Below are 15,109 nucleotides of genomic sequence, written 5' to 3' on the forward strand. Positions count from 1 at the left end.
AAAAATCTGTAACATAAGACCAGTTATAATCAAAAGAAAACCACATATTTCACCTCAGTAGTTGAAATGCTGCAGATATACATTGAATGTCTTATATCACTGCATAAATTAACTCAACTTCCTGTTAGTCTTTGGAAATAGCAGTCATTACTAAAAGGTGATTCTTCGTATAATAAGAACTATGTAACTAGTTCTTATGTATTTAAACATTTTTTTCAGAAGACAGATCTCCAGATATTTTTGAAAGTCATCTTGGAACACTGGTGTGTTTTAGAACATAGTTTGGGAAATAATGCTCTTAAAACATATGTAAGAACTCTACCTTTTTTTAAGTATCTGGAAATTTGTGTATGGCTACCTAAATTCTTTTAGCCCTGGGTATGTATATGCTTAACTTTTATACCTTATTATTTCCTTGAAATAAGTTTTTCACTTAATTTATTAATACATAGTAGTTTTATATTTTTATTTCATCTTTATAGGATTTCTTCCATATTTTCTTGTTGCTTCTTTGATTTTTATTTGTGAAAAACAGCCTTTATACTATTCCATTTCCAGTATAGTAAATGAAGACAAAAACATTAGAATGTGCTTTCTGCCAAGGCATATACTGTTTAAATACATAATGGAATTCTAAGGAGTTGAATATTTCTATTCCGAAGCAGCAGCACATCGGAGAGGAGGTGGCCAGCATGGTGAAATATCTTCCGTTTTTAACTGTAAGACAGCAAGGAGATTCTTTAAAATTAGGTCATATAACAACCATTAGGAACTGAGAAAAACTGTAATGATAAGTGCTTAATTTTATTTTTAACTGCAGGAGTTAATGCTTTATTTGTATCTCACAGCAAAAGTTCAAACAGACCCTCCCTCAGTTCCAATATGTGACCTGTATCCTAACGGTGTATTTCCCAAAGGACAAGAATGCGAGTACCCACCCACACAAGATGGGTAAGGATCATAAAATAACTTCCAGTTTGATTTTTGAAAATTGTAGCTTAGCAATAAAGCAGATTTGATTTTTCTCAGAGCTTTGGTCCACCACCTTAATAAAAGCTTGTGAATTTGTTAACCAAAAATACAGTAGAAGCCCTCTTATCCAAAATAATTGGGACCGGTCATAGTTTAATCAAAAAAGTATGTTAAAGTGGGGAATAACAAAAAATAAAAATCTTTATTGATAAAGTTAAACATTTGTTTTTTATCATTCTTGATATTGGAACATGTTTTTTCTCATAAGCTATATCCATAATGTATTGTCTTTGAATGTATTCCATTTTGAGCTGCTGTGAATAAAAACTATGTAGTCTGAGGTCTGATACTTGTAAGTTTACATTTTTTTCCTGAAACCATTTGCAGTTCTTATCTACACTTAATGTGACAAGTTTTTTTTTTTTTTTTTTTGATGACTTGCCTTTATTTAGACTTTTCTGAGTAGTCAATTTAGTTTTCATAGGAATAATTTTTTTTATGTACTATATAACAAAATTACAGAATTATAGTAACTGATAATTTACACCGGTTTGTGAGCAAATCACCTGATTTTTCTGAAAGGCAACATTTCCGCTGGTCAGCAGACACTCATAGTGGCATTATGTTGACTGGCTAAGAACATGGAAGCTGGGATTCATTTGAATACCAACTCTAATGCTTATTAGCTTGTGACTTGGGCAAGTAATTTATCATGTCTTTGTTTTCATTTCTTCATCCATAAAATAAGCACTTCATAGGGTTGTTGTGAAGAATATATGTAAAGCATTTAGGAGGGTAACAGACACATGTAAGCATTGTTAGTTGCTGCTATTATTATTCAGAACAGGAACCTGTCAGCCCCTAATTTTCAGAATACAGTGGCCATTGGTCAGTATATTTTACAGAGGGAATTGAGACCATCAGTTAATCCAGTGGTTGCCATAGTTGGTTAAGAAAGCTTCTACTGTAGCCTTGTTTCACTGACCTGTAAAGACATCATTGTTTTTCTTTAAATTTAGGAAAGAACATGATATTGTTATATTTTAATCCCCCTCCTTAATTCCCAGTACCTATAGGGAATAAGTCTATAAAGTTCTGAAATTTTGTGTCATGAGCATCTTTTCTTTGGATTTGAATTCATCAATCACCATCCCTATCTTAAAGCATCTGTTTTTGAAATGTTACAGGCATGTAATTTAACTTTTTGTAGTACATACGATATAATCAACATTTATTTTTAAATATAATCTTTTTATTTTTTTATTTTTTTTTTTTTTTTGCTTGTTCCCTCTTCCTTCCCTTCCTTCCAGACCCATGTAACCACCTAGCAGGTAGCCTTCCATATTTTTATATGCTCCTATATGTGCACATCTATGTCTGTTTATGTAGGGGGAGTGTTTTGGTCTTGTTTGTTTTCCAAAATGGAATCCTATGCACATTTTCATCACCTTTTCTCATTCAGGAAGGCTCTCCAAGTCAGTCAGAAGACCTGTTATTCTTTTGAATGGCTTTATAATATTCCATAGAGTGAATATGCTATATTGTATTTCACCATTTTCTAGTCGATGAGCATTTACTTTGTCTCTAATATTTTTTGCCATATTATAAACCATTCTGTAATAAGTATTTCTAAGATACACATAGTATTTATGTATACGTGTTTATGTATGTGTCTCCTTACACTCTGGCAGTTTTACTGTGTGATAGTTTTCCAGGAGCGGAACTGCTGAATCAAAGAATATTGTTAGCACTTTAGTTTATGATTCTCAAACTGCTAATGATTGTGAGCATTTTTTGATTGTTGGCTTTGTTCTTTTGCTCTTCTAAAAGTTTTAAAGTTTTGAATATGGTATATTATACCTCTGGATTCCTAGCAGTCTCTTAGATTTTTTTCAAACTCTTCCTCTGTGTTTTATTATGTCTTTAGTTAGTCTGGAATTTTTTTGTGTAGAGTTGGGAGTGCTAATTTTAATTTATTTCAAATGGACAGCCAATTGTGCTAGAATTGTTTATTCATGAAATAATTCATTCTACTCAATGGAATAACCACCTCTGCCATATACTATATTCTTATATTATGGAACTATATTTTCTTAGTCAACCAATTTCTATTCTACAGATCTGTTTGTGTATTCCTGTGCTAGTATTTGGATTTATCAGCAACTTTATATGTTGATAATTCAATAAGGCAAGTCTTTCTCCTCTGCCATACACGCCCAAACACAGTTCTTTTTTATACTAAGCTGTTTTTAGTCATAATAGTTTTAACACATATACCCACAGAAAAATGCTCTCATTAGAATTCTGATCAGAATTGCATTATACTTATGTATCTTTTTTCAGAAAATTGACAGTTGTGTCACTTTATCTTATCCATTGTCATAGTATATTTTCCCACTTATTCTGATTCTTTTCAGGTAGGTCCCATCCCTTGTTTGTTAAATTTATTAAGTGTTTTATGGTTTTGTTACTGATGTGAACAGGATGTTTTTATGTTTCCATTTCTATGTGTTTATTGCTAAGTGGAAGAAAACCATTGATTTCCTATACTTACTAAAAAATAGATTAATATTTTTAATAATGTGAATATAGTGGAACAGTTGAAGTAATGTTTAATACAAAGAAAATTGAGATTTTATAAACCTTAAAAACTATCTTTCCCTCCTTACTATCATCTGTTGCAAATTAAACATTGTAGAGGTAGAATAACCTCTGATTTTGAAACAATAGAGGAAGATACTAATTATATGTTATATTTCTTAAGTAATACTTAAATATTTAAAAGCAATCTTGTATGCTGTGGGGAAATGAAAAAGAAGTTTATTGTGGTTATGTTTGCTTTTTAGTAAGTTTTAATATTTTTTGACATTCATATAACCAGTTTTGACTATTTGCAAATAGATCAGAATCAGTATTCTTATAGGTTTGGTAAAGTATTAAATACAGTTTTGTATATACCCTTTTTTTTTTTTTAAGTTTTCATTTAAATTCTAGTTAGCACACAGCATAATACTAGTTTCAGGTGTATAACATAGGGATTCAACACTTCCATATATCGCCCAGTGCTTGTCACAACAAGTGCACTTCTTACTCTCCATCACCTGTTTCATCTATTCCCCCCACCTCCCACCTCCTGTAACCATCAATTTGTTCTCTACATTATAGGGTTTGTTTCTTTGCTTGTCTCTTTTTTTCCTTCATTATTTTTTTTTTTAATAAACTTACTAAAAATTGCATGAATTATCACAAAGAACTTGCCTGTGTAACTACCACCCAGGTTGAGTGCAGCATTTTATTTAGCTTTTTATTTAAAATAATTCTGCACTTAAGAGAAAGAATTCCTGCATACCTTTCACTCAGGTTCTCTTTAACATTTGCCTCATCTATTGTTCTCTTTCTCAGGGGAATATGACAATTACACTGAATATATATATTCTGTATAATATACCAGTAACATTCCATTTTCTCCTTGGAAGACAGAAAGATAGAGGGCAGATGTGGAAAATGTTATATTGGTGAATCTGTATTCATCTACTTTTTCTGAATTATTTGAAAGTAGTTTGTGTATTTTTGGATGGAATACTAGACAAGTAGATATCGTGTCCTTTTCAGGATTGTCACATCTGGAGGCACATGATATCAGATTTTATCACTTGGATAAGGTGTATCTAGTTTCTCTAGTGTGTCATTACTATTTTTTCCTCTTATAATTAGTAATTTGCACTTCTAAGAAAACTGACTTTCTGTGTGTATTTCCTATGTTAGTAAAAATTTTTAAACCAATTTTGAATGACTATAATATTCTATTTTGTATCTAGTATAATTTTATTAGTGATTTCGCTCTATTTTCTGTAACCTGGAATTAGTTGTAAAGGCTTAGATTATATTTAGATTTTGACAGGGACATATAAGTGATACTGTGTTCTTCATATTGAATCATAGTCTGTTGCATCAGATATAATGTCAGATTGTTCTGTTACTAGTTTTACTGTATGTGGTCACTTGGTTAATGTGATACTAGCCAGCTGTTTCTTTTTTAAAGGTACTTTTTTCTTTTTGCAGTTTCCAAGTAATCTGTGGGTAGTTTGGTACCATTGGAATATCCTTTTTTTCAACAGCCTTTTTCTTAATTATTTTAATATCCATTCATGCTTTATCAGTTTTTTCATTGGGGACTGCAAAATGATGAATTTCTAATTCTGTAGTTCTTTCTACATTTATTAGCTGATTTTCTATAAGAAGAATTTTCCTTTATCAGCTGGGTCTCAATTAACTTTATCAGCAATAGTTTCTTATAGGCAAAGTTAAAACATGCTTTATTTTTCTGTTTACCAGTTTTCAGAGGAAGGAATTGATCTACATGCAGTCTTAATTTCTAGGTTAAAGACATGCATTTTTAAATGATTTTTATAAACGTGGTATTTGGTGCTTTAAAAATATAAATGTAAGTAGCTTTCAAGTTATCCATGCAGTGAGTTCAGAAATGTTTACAACTGTTTGAAACTAATAATCAGATTCCTTTGTATCTTTTGGTTTTACTTACATTTTATGCTCTTAACACATCTAGTAAAAATGATGAAATATTGAAAAGACTCCGAAATATGAAAGAGGTGTGGGAAGTTTACATACTCTGTAAACACTTCTGTAAAGATTCTCTTTCGAGCAGTTATTTTGATAGTTTTGTTGTATATACATAATTTATTTAAAAAGTATTTCTAACCCACCTCTGTCACTTGAATGAATTAATTGCCTTTTCAAATAATTATTGGCTCAGAATGTGTTTTTCATTTTACTAATTTCTATGTATTTGCTAAATAGACTGAACGTCAAAATATCAAATTTAGGAAAGAGGACAGGCTCCTTGATAATATTTTTTGTCTTTAGAACGAACCTGGAATTCTAATTTTAGATGCTGGCAGTGTATTTCTTGAATATTACTAATGGCTTTCAATTTGAACTCAAGACTTAGGAAAAGAATTTCTTTAATCTAGCTTCTGATTGGTACCTCTTTAGCAATAATGCAGAACATTCCATAACCTTTTGAAGAATTACTGCTTCTAAGAATCAGCTATGCAGCTTCAGAAGTATAAGATGTTTATGTGAGACCTGTTGATTTCACTATTGGAGATCTTTATTGTGCCATATTCTGATTCTAAAATGTAGTTAGATAGCATTTGAAATTTAATTATACTTAGCATTTTAATCTATAAGAAATGGATTCCAAGAATTGAAGAGAAAAAATTGGAATTGATAATGACCAATTTCATTTTCATGGCCCTACTGCATGATATCCATCAATTCCCTGTGGACATAGTCTTTCATCTTAACCATTCTAGAAAAAACATTTGGGGATATTTTTGTTTTTCACAAAATGTTTGGCTTTTGAGGCAAGGGGTGCAATAATGGTATGGCTATTGTATATGTGCCAGAATTATGGCCCATGTAAGAGACAACTGTGATATGTTTTGTTTAAAAACTGATGTCTTTAGCCAGTATTCTTATGCCTGGAAATGATTGATTCTTAGAATGTTTGGGTTCTTGGTTTCCAGGAAAGATTTTTGGATTCATGGGAGAGAATAAACTGGAGTTATATCTGGAGGTCAGGAGATTGTGGCTTGTCTGTCCCATCATAGAGTGAGCGACTATAAGTGTATTGCAGCTGAAAAAGATTGAGCCACATGTTGAGAATATACTTTTTAAAGGATCGTATCCTGTTACCTTCTAGTGTGAGGATGTTCCTTTGAATACTTGTAATTGCCTCTTGAATCTTCACTATTCCGATTAAAAGTAATTCATACACATTTAAGTATTTGTGGTGTTCAAAACTGACCTTAACAGATGGTGCTGCAATATTTCTTTATAATGTCAGTATATAATCCAAAATACATTTCCAAACAGAAAATAAGCCAAAGAAGCCTCTGTGATGCTTAAGTATCCCTAAAATGACATAGGACGGCCCCTTTGTGTCATTGTAGCAAATTAGAGCTGCTAGATGTTGGCACACAGGTAGCTGTTGCGGTAGGAAGTAATCATAACTTGACAACGACCAAGAACTCACAGTATTTGGAAACATTAATTTAGGGGCATACTCTAGAGCAGTTATGTTAACTTTTTCTATAAAGAGCCATGTAGTAAATATTTCAGGCCATGAGCGTTACTCACTTATGCTTTTGTAGCATGCACGTAAGTACCTATAGACAGTATGTACACAAATAGACATAGTTGTATTGCAGTAAAATTTTGATTACGAGACACGTACCAGGCTGGATTTGCCTGCAAGCCATAGTTTGAGGAAAATAGGAGTAATCTTGAATGCATCACTTTATTTCTTTTATTTTTAAATTAAAACTTTTTTTAATGTTTATTATTGAGAGACAGAGAGAGAGAGAGCATGAGCATGGGAGGGGCAGAGAGAGGGGGAGACGCAGAATCTGAAACAGGCTCCAGGCTCTGAGCTGTCAGCACAGAGCCTCACGCAGGGCTCCAGCCCACAAACTGTGAGATCATGGCCTGAGCCGAAGTTGGACACTCAACTGACTGAGTCACCCAGGCGCCCCAATGAAGGCATCGCTTTATACTGAGTATAATTTATACCTCAGTGATCACTGAGTTGTGAACTGCGTATTCAGTATTGCCAGTAATGTATGAAAGTTATAAGAACTTTTTAAAAGATTTTCATTTGAAAAGTTACTATTTTTGAAAGGTGCTGCTTAAAGGGAGTCAGTGTATCTTCTCATTTCCCAGATACTGAATAAAAAATGTTTGTTACCCCTGGCAGTTTTCAAATATGAGCCATATCCTTAAAGGAGCATCGCCTCTTACATATATGTACAATTAGAAAGATCCTGCAAAAGCACATAATATTTTATATTTTGATGAAAGTATATGTAGATTTCCGGTCAAGTTTTCATATTAGTACTTACCCTGTTGATGAAATTAAACGTTAATTTTTGGTGTGGTCTTTTGAAGTCTCTCAGAGTAACCTTGAGTGGAAGGATAATTTTTTTTCTTCCACTGCTTGGTTTCCAGGACTCTTTTCTGGCTTCTCTGTTTTTGTTTTTTTTTTCCTTTTTGTGTTATTTTTGTGTGGCAAAGTTTTAGTCTCTGACTATGAATGAAATTTCACTTGAGGACTTTGAGAGTCTTACAAAAAAGGTTTAACTTGATTTGGCTTGATTGCAAGTGTGTGACTACTCATATTTCAGAAACTTTGCTGATGTTTAATTAATATAAGAAATTGAATGTGTGACATTTTTATCTAAAATGTCTTATATTAGTGTATTTTTATCTCTCAGCTTTTATGCTTATCTGCTGTTTCTAAAGTGACTAATACTATGCTATACATACTATAAAGGCGAACAGCTGCTTGGAGAACTACAAGCGAAGAAAAGAAAGCATTAGATCAAGCTAGTGAAGAGATTTGGAATGATTTTCGAGAAGCTGCAGAAGCACATCGACAAGTTAGAAAATATGTTATGAGCTGGATCAAGCCTGGGATGACAATGATCGAAATCTGGTAAAAGGAATATATTTTTGTAAGAATGTGATAAAAAAAATTTTTTTTTTAAGTGCTAACTCTCCAGTTGTAATGTTTGGCTTTCTTACTACTTTGCTTAAACTTGATGTGAGGGTTCTAGAAATATGAGTTCTTATACTGTAAATGTAATGAGGAAACCATAAGAGGACATTTATACCTCAACCACCCTATTTTGTACTTTGTACACTTATATGTGCAAATGCACACATTACTCTGATTCTTACTTTCTGTTTGGAAGTCTATTACTTCGCTATCTAACAATTTGTATTAAAATTATTGGTCACAAAACAGTTACAATGCAATGAAGAAACCAATAAAAGTACTTTGTCTCTAGTTTTCCTTTCGAGTAGTAATTAGCTATAAAAGGCAACAGTTCTCTAATTCAGACAGTTTTTTAAATGTGCAACATTGAGCAAATAAAATGTAATCAACATTTATATTAGTCTGAGTGGAGAATCTCACTTCCTAGTAACTAAGTTAAAAGTGGATTGTGTGGTTCTGTTTCTCCAGATTTCTAGTGGAATTGAATTTTTTTAATCTTTTATCTTTTAGAAATGAGCTACTATTTTCATAGCATCAGAGAACTATTAGTCATTCATATCCAGGAATTGTTCAGATCTTTCCCAGAAAGTAACTTAAGAGTTTTAGTAAATTCTCTGGACCTGATGACCTTTAAGGTATATAAAGATAAAAATGTAAATAATTTTTTTTTAAATAGTGAAAAGTTGGAAGACTGTTCACGAAAGCTAATTAAAGAGAATGGATTAAATGCAGGCCTGGCATTTCCTACTGGGTGTTCTCTAAATAACTGTGCTGCCCATTATACTCCAAATGCTGGTGACACAACAGTATTACAGTATGATGACATCTGTAAGATAGACTTTGGAACACATATAAGTGGTGAGTTTTTGGAAATAATTCCCCCCCCCCCCTCCAGAAAAAAGTAGTCTTCTCTATGTTAGATGGGGCTCAGGTACTTGAACTTCCTAATTTTCTTCTTTATGCCTCACTTTTCAGTAGAGTTGTGTTGAGCCAGTTTTTGAGATTTACTTTTAAGTATCCTACTACATGGAGTATAATGCAAACCATTGGGTAATTGAGGTTTATAACTCTTTGTATCAAGGTGAGAAGAAATTAATCTTGTTTATCTATTCATGTTGTTTCAGAAATTTATCTGTTAATAAGAACAACAAACATTTACTTAGAACATTTAAGTTTACCAACCTTTATATACTTGCTAGCTTTTCTAAATTCTGCCCCCAAACCTTGTTGGGTGAGTACCTTTTATCTCACTTAGGTGAGAAAATAAAGTTCAGATAAAGAAAATAAAGTTCAGATAAAGTACTTACCTGAGGTTTTGCTAAATTGCAGAAGCTGCACTGATTGGCGTCTGTAGACCTTTACATTTTCTCTGCCCACATTACTGTTCCTTAGTCCCCAGGTTTTTCTCTTTTTGATTTGTTTCTGTTTATATTTTTGCTTATCCACCTAGGTTAGTACTATATTGGTGCTATCTTGAAATGTTACATACTGACCCTGGAATTAGTCTTTGCATTCTGAAACTTTTATATAACTTATTTATACTTTTTTTCACTTTGATTTTGAATGCTGTGTGGGTACTTGGACTGCTGCCTTCTTTTGAGCCCATCGTTTTATTTGCATGTTAACTAGGCAGATTAATAGAATAGATGCAGTAGACAAATTGACTAGCTGATACATCAACTTAAAGAAGAATTTTCTCTTTCAGGTAGGATTATTGACTGTGCTTTTACTGTTACTTTTAATCCGAAATATGATACATTATTAAAAGCTGTAAAAGATGCCACTAACACTGGAATAAAGGTATGTGAACTGGAAGCACAATTTCATTCAATGTATTTTGAGCATTTTATAGCCTGTTGAAGGTCTTTGGATTATGTAAGACTGGTCCACTGCCCTTAGGGTTTTAAGTGAACAATTCTAGTATAATATACCAAAAGTTTTATAAAGGAAGTTATAATATACAAAGCAGTTTATCTAATTGTCCCTTATTTTAGAATACTAATAAATTGTAATAAAATTATGCATTTTGAGTAGCAAGTATATATATCATTTTGTTTTTAGTGTGCTGGAATTGATGTCCGTCTGTGTGATGTTGGTGAGGCCATCCAAGAAGTTATGGAATCCTATGAGGTTGAAATAGATGGGAAGACATACCAAGGTATGTTTTTAAAAAATGAATATTATTTTGAAATGCATGTGACCTCTTGCAGAATTAATTTTACAAAGTAGTGTTGAGTGCTTTCTTTATCTCCTGGGAATATAAAGAGGGAAAATGGAGGGAAAATAACTTCATCTTATTAGGAAAACTGTGGTCACTAGGTGGGAACTCTTGCCGAGCTGCGGTGGTAGCTGATAAGATACCCAGGGATTTATCTGAGAATGGCCAAAATGTAGACTTGGTTTTCTGTGACTAAGTCAAATTGAGGCTTAAAAAGAAGCCAGGGACTCATTCCATTGATGAGCCCTTCACCTTTTTTTTTTAAGTTGAGTTCAGAATTTGGAGTCCAGTTAATTCCTTGTGTGTTTTTTCTTGAATCTTTATTCCCTTTGCCTCTTGGTCTTTCCCAGCCACTGCCTTAGGTACACAGTCCCAGAGTCACCTGTGCTTTGTGCTGCTTTCCCAGCTCTCAGGGTCTAACCACTGTCCTTCCTGATCTGTGCTCACTGCTCTCTGTAACTACTGTTCTAATAACTTTTTAATTTTATTTTTATTTTTATTTTTTAGTGAGTATATTTATTCTAATAACTTTCTTAAGGAGTGTTTCCCACATGTCCTTTAACCAAATCCTGTCTCTCCCTTGTAGTCATCTGAGCAGAGACATTCATACCTCCTTGACCTCTGTAAATTCACATGATTTATTTAGCATTCTTTGCCTGACCTTGTTGATACTGCTAGACTACTGTGTTTCTACCAACTGCAGAAGGTATTCTTCCTCTGCAACCTGATGGTGTATGTCCTTGTTGCTCACAAATCCGTAATCCTGTAAACATCAGTGCAAATCAATCATTTGTACAGTACAATCAATATAATTGTCATTGTTTCATTGTTGTAGAGTTGAAAAAACCTTGCTACCTAATTCTGCCTTAAAAGAAAGGCAACTCGTACTGGAATTCTAGCACTGCAGAGATAGATTTTTTTTAAACCATTTTTGTGGAATATCACTGAAAATACATGCAACACAAAAATTCAGTTAAACAATTGTAAAAGTTATGTAATTTTATCCCTTGAGAAGTAGAATATTGTCAGCATTCCAAAAGCCCTTCAATTCTGTATACTCTTGAATTATAGCAGTCTTCCTCTAGCAAACCAAAGTCTTGAGTGCTAAAGTATTTACATTTGCTTTTCTTTATGTCTTTAGTATCTATGCATCCTTAAACAACAGTATATTTGTGCTTAACTTTTACATATATAATAATAAAACAATATGTATATAATTGTGCCTGTTGTTCTTTTTTCTTTAGGTTTTATTTTGTTGTTCAGTGTATCCCCAACCTTTCATTTTTATTGTTTAGTATTCCATTGTCGTGAATATACCACAGTTTGTTCTGTAATTGGTCTCAAGACCTTGGAGTTGTTTGGATTTTCCTTACTAACATTTGGAATGTGCTATAATTGTAAAATTTAAGATAGGGAGGTGTGTGGATTCCATTATGTAGGCCAAAGCTTTCTGGAATTTTCTACACCCTGGTGGCAGTCCTGCTAGATTCATTTTGTGTCCTGGGATCTTCAAGCCCTAGGACTGGAAGTCCAACCCCCCCCTTTGTCAACTGAAGAAAAAACTGTATGAGTTGGTTTGTGAAAAAAATAAAAAAATGTAAGGTTTTTACATCCTATCATTTCGACACAGTATCCACATTGTCACATTACCTTTTGGTCCATAACTGTAAAAATATTTTTTGTTTGTAATCACTGTGTACATGACATGTACTGTGTAATATAACTTTATATTAACAGTACCTCCTTAAGGGCACTTGGCTGGCTCAGTCCAAGGAGTGTGTGACTTTATCTCAAGGTTGTGGGTTTGAACCCCATGTTCGGCGTAGAGATTAAATAAAAAAAAAAAAAAAACAAGTTAAAAACGAATGAAAAACAATACCTCCTTAGATGACCCCCCATTGTTACCTCATCACATAGTTTTTTCTTTTCCCATCATCCCCCTTTACTCCCTTCTAGTTTTTAGTAAATTGCAATTAACATCTTTTCTATATTCTGCTAGTTTTCCAGTTTGTATTTAACTATGTCAATGCGAGGTTATTTAGTAGTGCCATATCGTTTTTAAATCAATGCTTGAACTCTGTGCCAGAAAGCCAAGAGATCTGTTTGTGCTTCTGGAAACCTTGAATAACTGTTTTCCTATTATGCCAGTGAAACCAATCCGTAACCTAAACGGACATTCAATTGGGCCGTATAGAATACATGCTGGGAAAACAGTGCCCATCGTGAAAGGAGGAGAGGCTACAAGAATGGAGGTATGTATGCCATACATACAAAGTGTTTATTGTGAAGCATTCTGATTTTTTTTTTCCTAAACTAAAGTTAGTGATAGTTGAGTATATAGTATGTTGAGCAAAATTAACTTGCCCTCTTTACTGGTCTGTGCAAGTATGCAAATTGTGTCTGGTCAGGCCAGGGCTCAGTCAGCTATGGAAGTTGGGTATGTCAGAGGATTGTTCATTCAACACTTAATGAGTATTTACTAAGCATCTCTTAGATGCCAGTCTCTTTAGTAGTCACTGAGGATGTAGTAGTGAACAAAATAAAATTCCCTGCCTGTATAAAGCCTACATTCCAATAGGAGGACATAGACCAAAAAGTGCTAAGGAGATAAAGCAAGGAAGGGTGGATGACTACCAGGGGGTTATTTCATGTTGTTTTTTATATGAAGTAAATAATAACCTCAGCCTGAAGTTGACAAATGGCAATTTTAATTGGTTCTGAATTTTTCTTCTCTCCCCTTGACCTTACATATTCTTTAGGAAGGAGAAGTGTATGCCATTGAAACCTTTGGAAGCACAGGAAAAGGCGTTGTTCATGATGATATGGAATGCTCACATTATATGAAAAATTTTGATGTTGGACATGTGCCAATAAGGTGAGAGACTGTTGTTTTTATAGGAGTATTAAGCTTCTTTTCCCAGGTAGTAGCATTTTTAAAAATGTGACAAACGTTCACAGTGGTATATTCATTAATGTACAGTTCTATAGCCTACCAGTAAGTTGTGTGGATTTTTATAATACAGCAAGGAAATTGGCCTGTTAAAAATCTTAACTGAGATGAAAATGATATAGGCAAGTATTCTCTTCAGATCCAGTTTCTAATAATTGTTAATACTTTCAGAGAGAATCATTTTGCTGGCATTTCTAGGTTTTTGTTCTTAATATTTTCCTATTGATAAACTTTCTATTTTTACCTTTTTTTCCCCCTTAAACTTTTTGGAGAAGATGGTTGAAGGATGGATTTATACCTCCTTTATGTGCAGGTCTTTCAGCTTGGTGCACAAAAAAGGAAATTAACCACCATAATACTGTTGATGAGTCTCTACTGGGAATTTAACACACACATGTGTAGACACATAAATAAATACGTAAGATAGTCTTCAGGTGGTCTCCCATTCAGCTGCCATCTATAATTAGGTATGGGCTGTTATACATTCTGACTTTTGAATGTTGAAAGAGACAAAAAGTTTTTTGAAGTTAATTATCAAGTAAAACCACAGCTACCATATGAGTTTTCCTTAATGGGGAAAATGAGTTGGTAACTTTTTAGTCACCTGTTAATTTTGGATTTTCTCCTCTTAGGCTTCCAAGAACAAAACACTTGTTAAATGTCATCAATGAAAACTTTGGCACCCTTGCCTTCTGCCGCAGATGGCTGGATCGCTTGGGAGAAAGTAAATACTTGATGGCTCTGAAGAATCTGTGTGACTTGGGCATTGTAGATCCATATCCACCATTATGTGACATTAAAGGATCATATACAGCACAGTTTGAACATACCATACTGTTGCGTCCAACGTGTAAAGAAGTTGTCAGCAGAGGAGATGACTATTAAACTTAGTCCAAAGCCGCCTCAACATCTTTTATTTTCTAAGCTTTGTTGGAGTACATTATACCACAATTAATTTGCAACATGTTTGTCTGTTTAACAGTGGACCTATGTAATGCTTTTATCCATGTTTAAAAAGGAAGGACTTTGATCAAATGCAAACCATCTAATGTAATTAGCCAAGGAAAAAGCTTTCAGGACTTTCAAATGTTAACTGTTTTTCCCATCTAGGAAATGCTATAAAGCTCAAATTAGTTAGGAATGACTTACACATTTTTTGTTTTAAACACCTAAGAGATGCTTTTCAGATATTTATATTGCCATATTCTTAATTGAATGCTTTGAATGACTACATCCAATTCTGCACCTATACCCTCTGGTATTGCTTTTTAACCTTCCTGGAATCCATTTTCTAAAAAATAAAGACATTTTCAGATCTGAGAGCTACATTTCAATGTCTGTGGTTATAATTCTGCACAGGAAATAGCTGAACTTAACGTAGGGAAATGTA

General features: G+C 33.4%; 1 protein-coding gene across 3 annotated transcripts in view; it reads left to right on the plus strand.

Annotated features, from left to right (window-relative positions):
- METAP2 (methionyl aminopeptidase 2) overlaps positions 1-15,047 on the plus strand; it is a 28,777-nt gene extending 13,730 nt beyond the window's left edge. For all 3 annotated transcript variants that reach the window (XM_007085634.3, XM_007085635.3, XM_042992927.1), the window contains 8 exons: positions 849-951; positions 8,327-8,488; positions 9,228-9,409; positions 10,257-10,351; positions 10,613-10,709; positions 12,918-13,021; positions 13,529-13,644; positions 14,352-15,047. In XM_007085634.3, coding sequence (XP_007085696.1) covers positions 849-951; positions 8,327-8,488; positions 9,228-9,409; positions 10,257-10,351; positions 10,613-10,709; positions 12,918-13,021; positions 13,529-13,644; positions 14,352-14,604 — 1,112 coding nt within the window. In that variant the 3' untranslated portion in view covers positions 14,605-15,047. The remainder of the gene's footprint in view (positions 1-848; positions 952-8,326; positions 8,489-9,227; positions 9,410-10,256; positions 10,352-10,612; positions 10,710-12,917; positions 13,022-13,528; positions 13,645-14,351) is intronic.
- The last annotated feature ends 62 nt before the right edge of the window (positions 15,048-15,109 follow it).

The sequence above is a fragment of the Panthera tigris genome, chromosome B4, assembly GCF_018350195.1.
Source record: "Panthera tigris isolate Pti1 chromosome B4, P.tigris_Pti1_mat1.1, whole genome shotgun sequence".
In the NCBI taxonomy this organism is placed as follows: domain Eukaryota; kingdom Metazoa; phylum Chordata; class Mammalia; order Carnivora; family Felidae; genus Panthera; species Panthera tigris.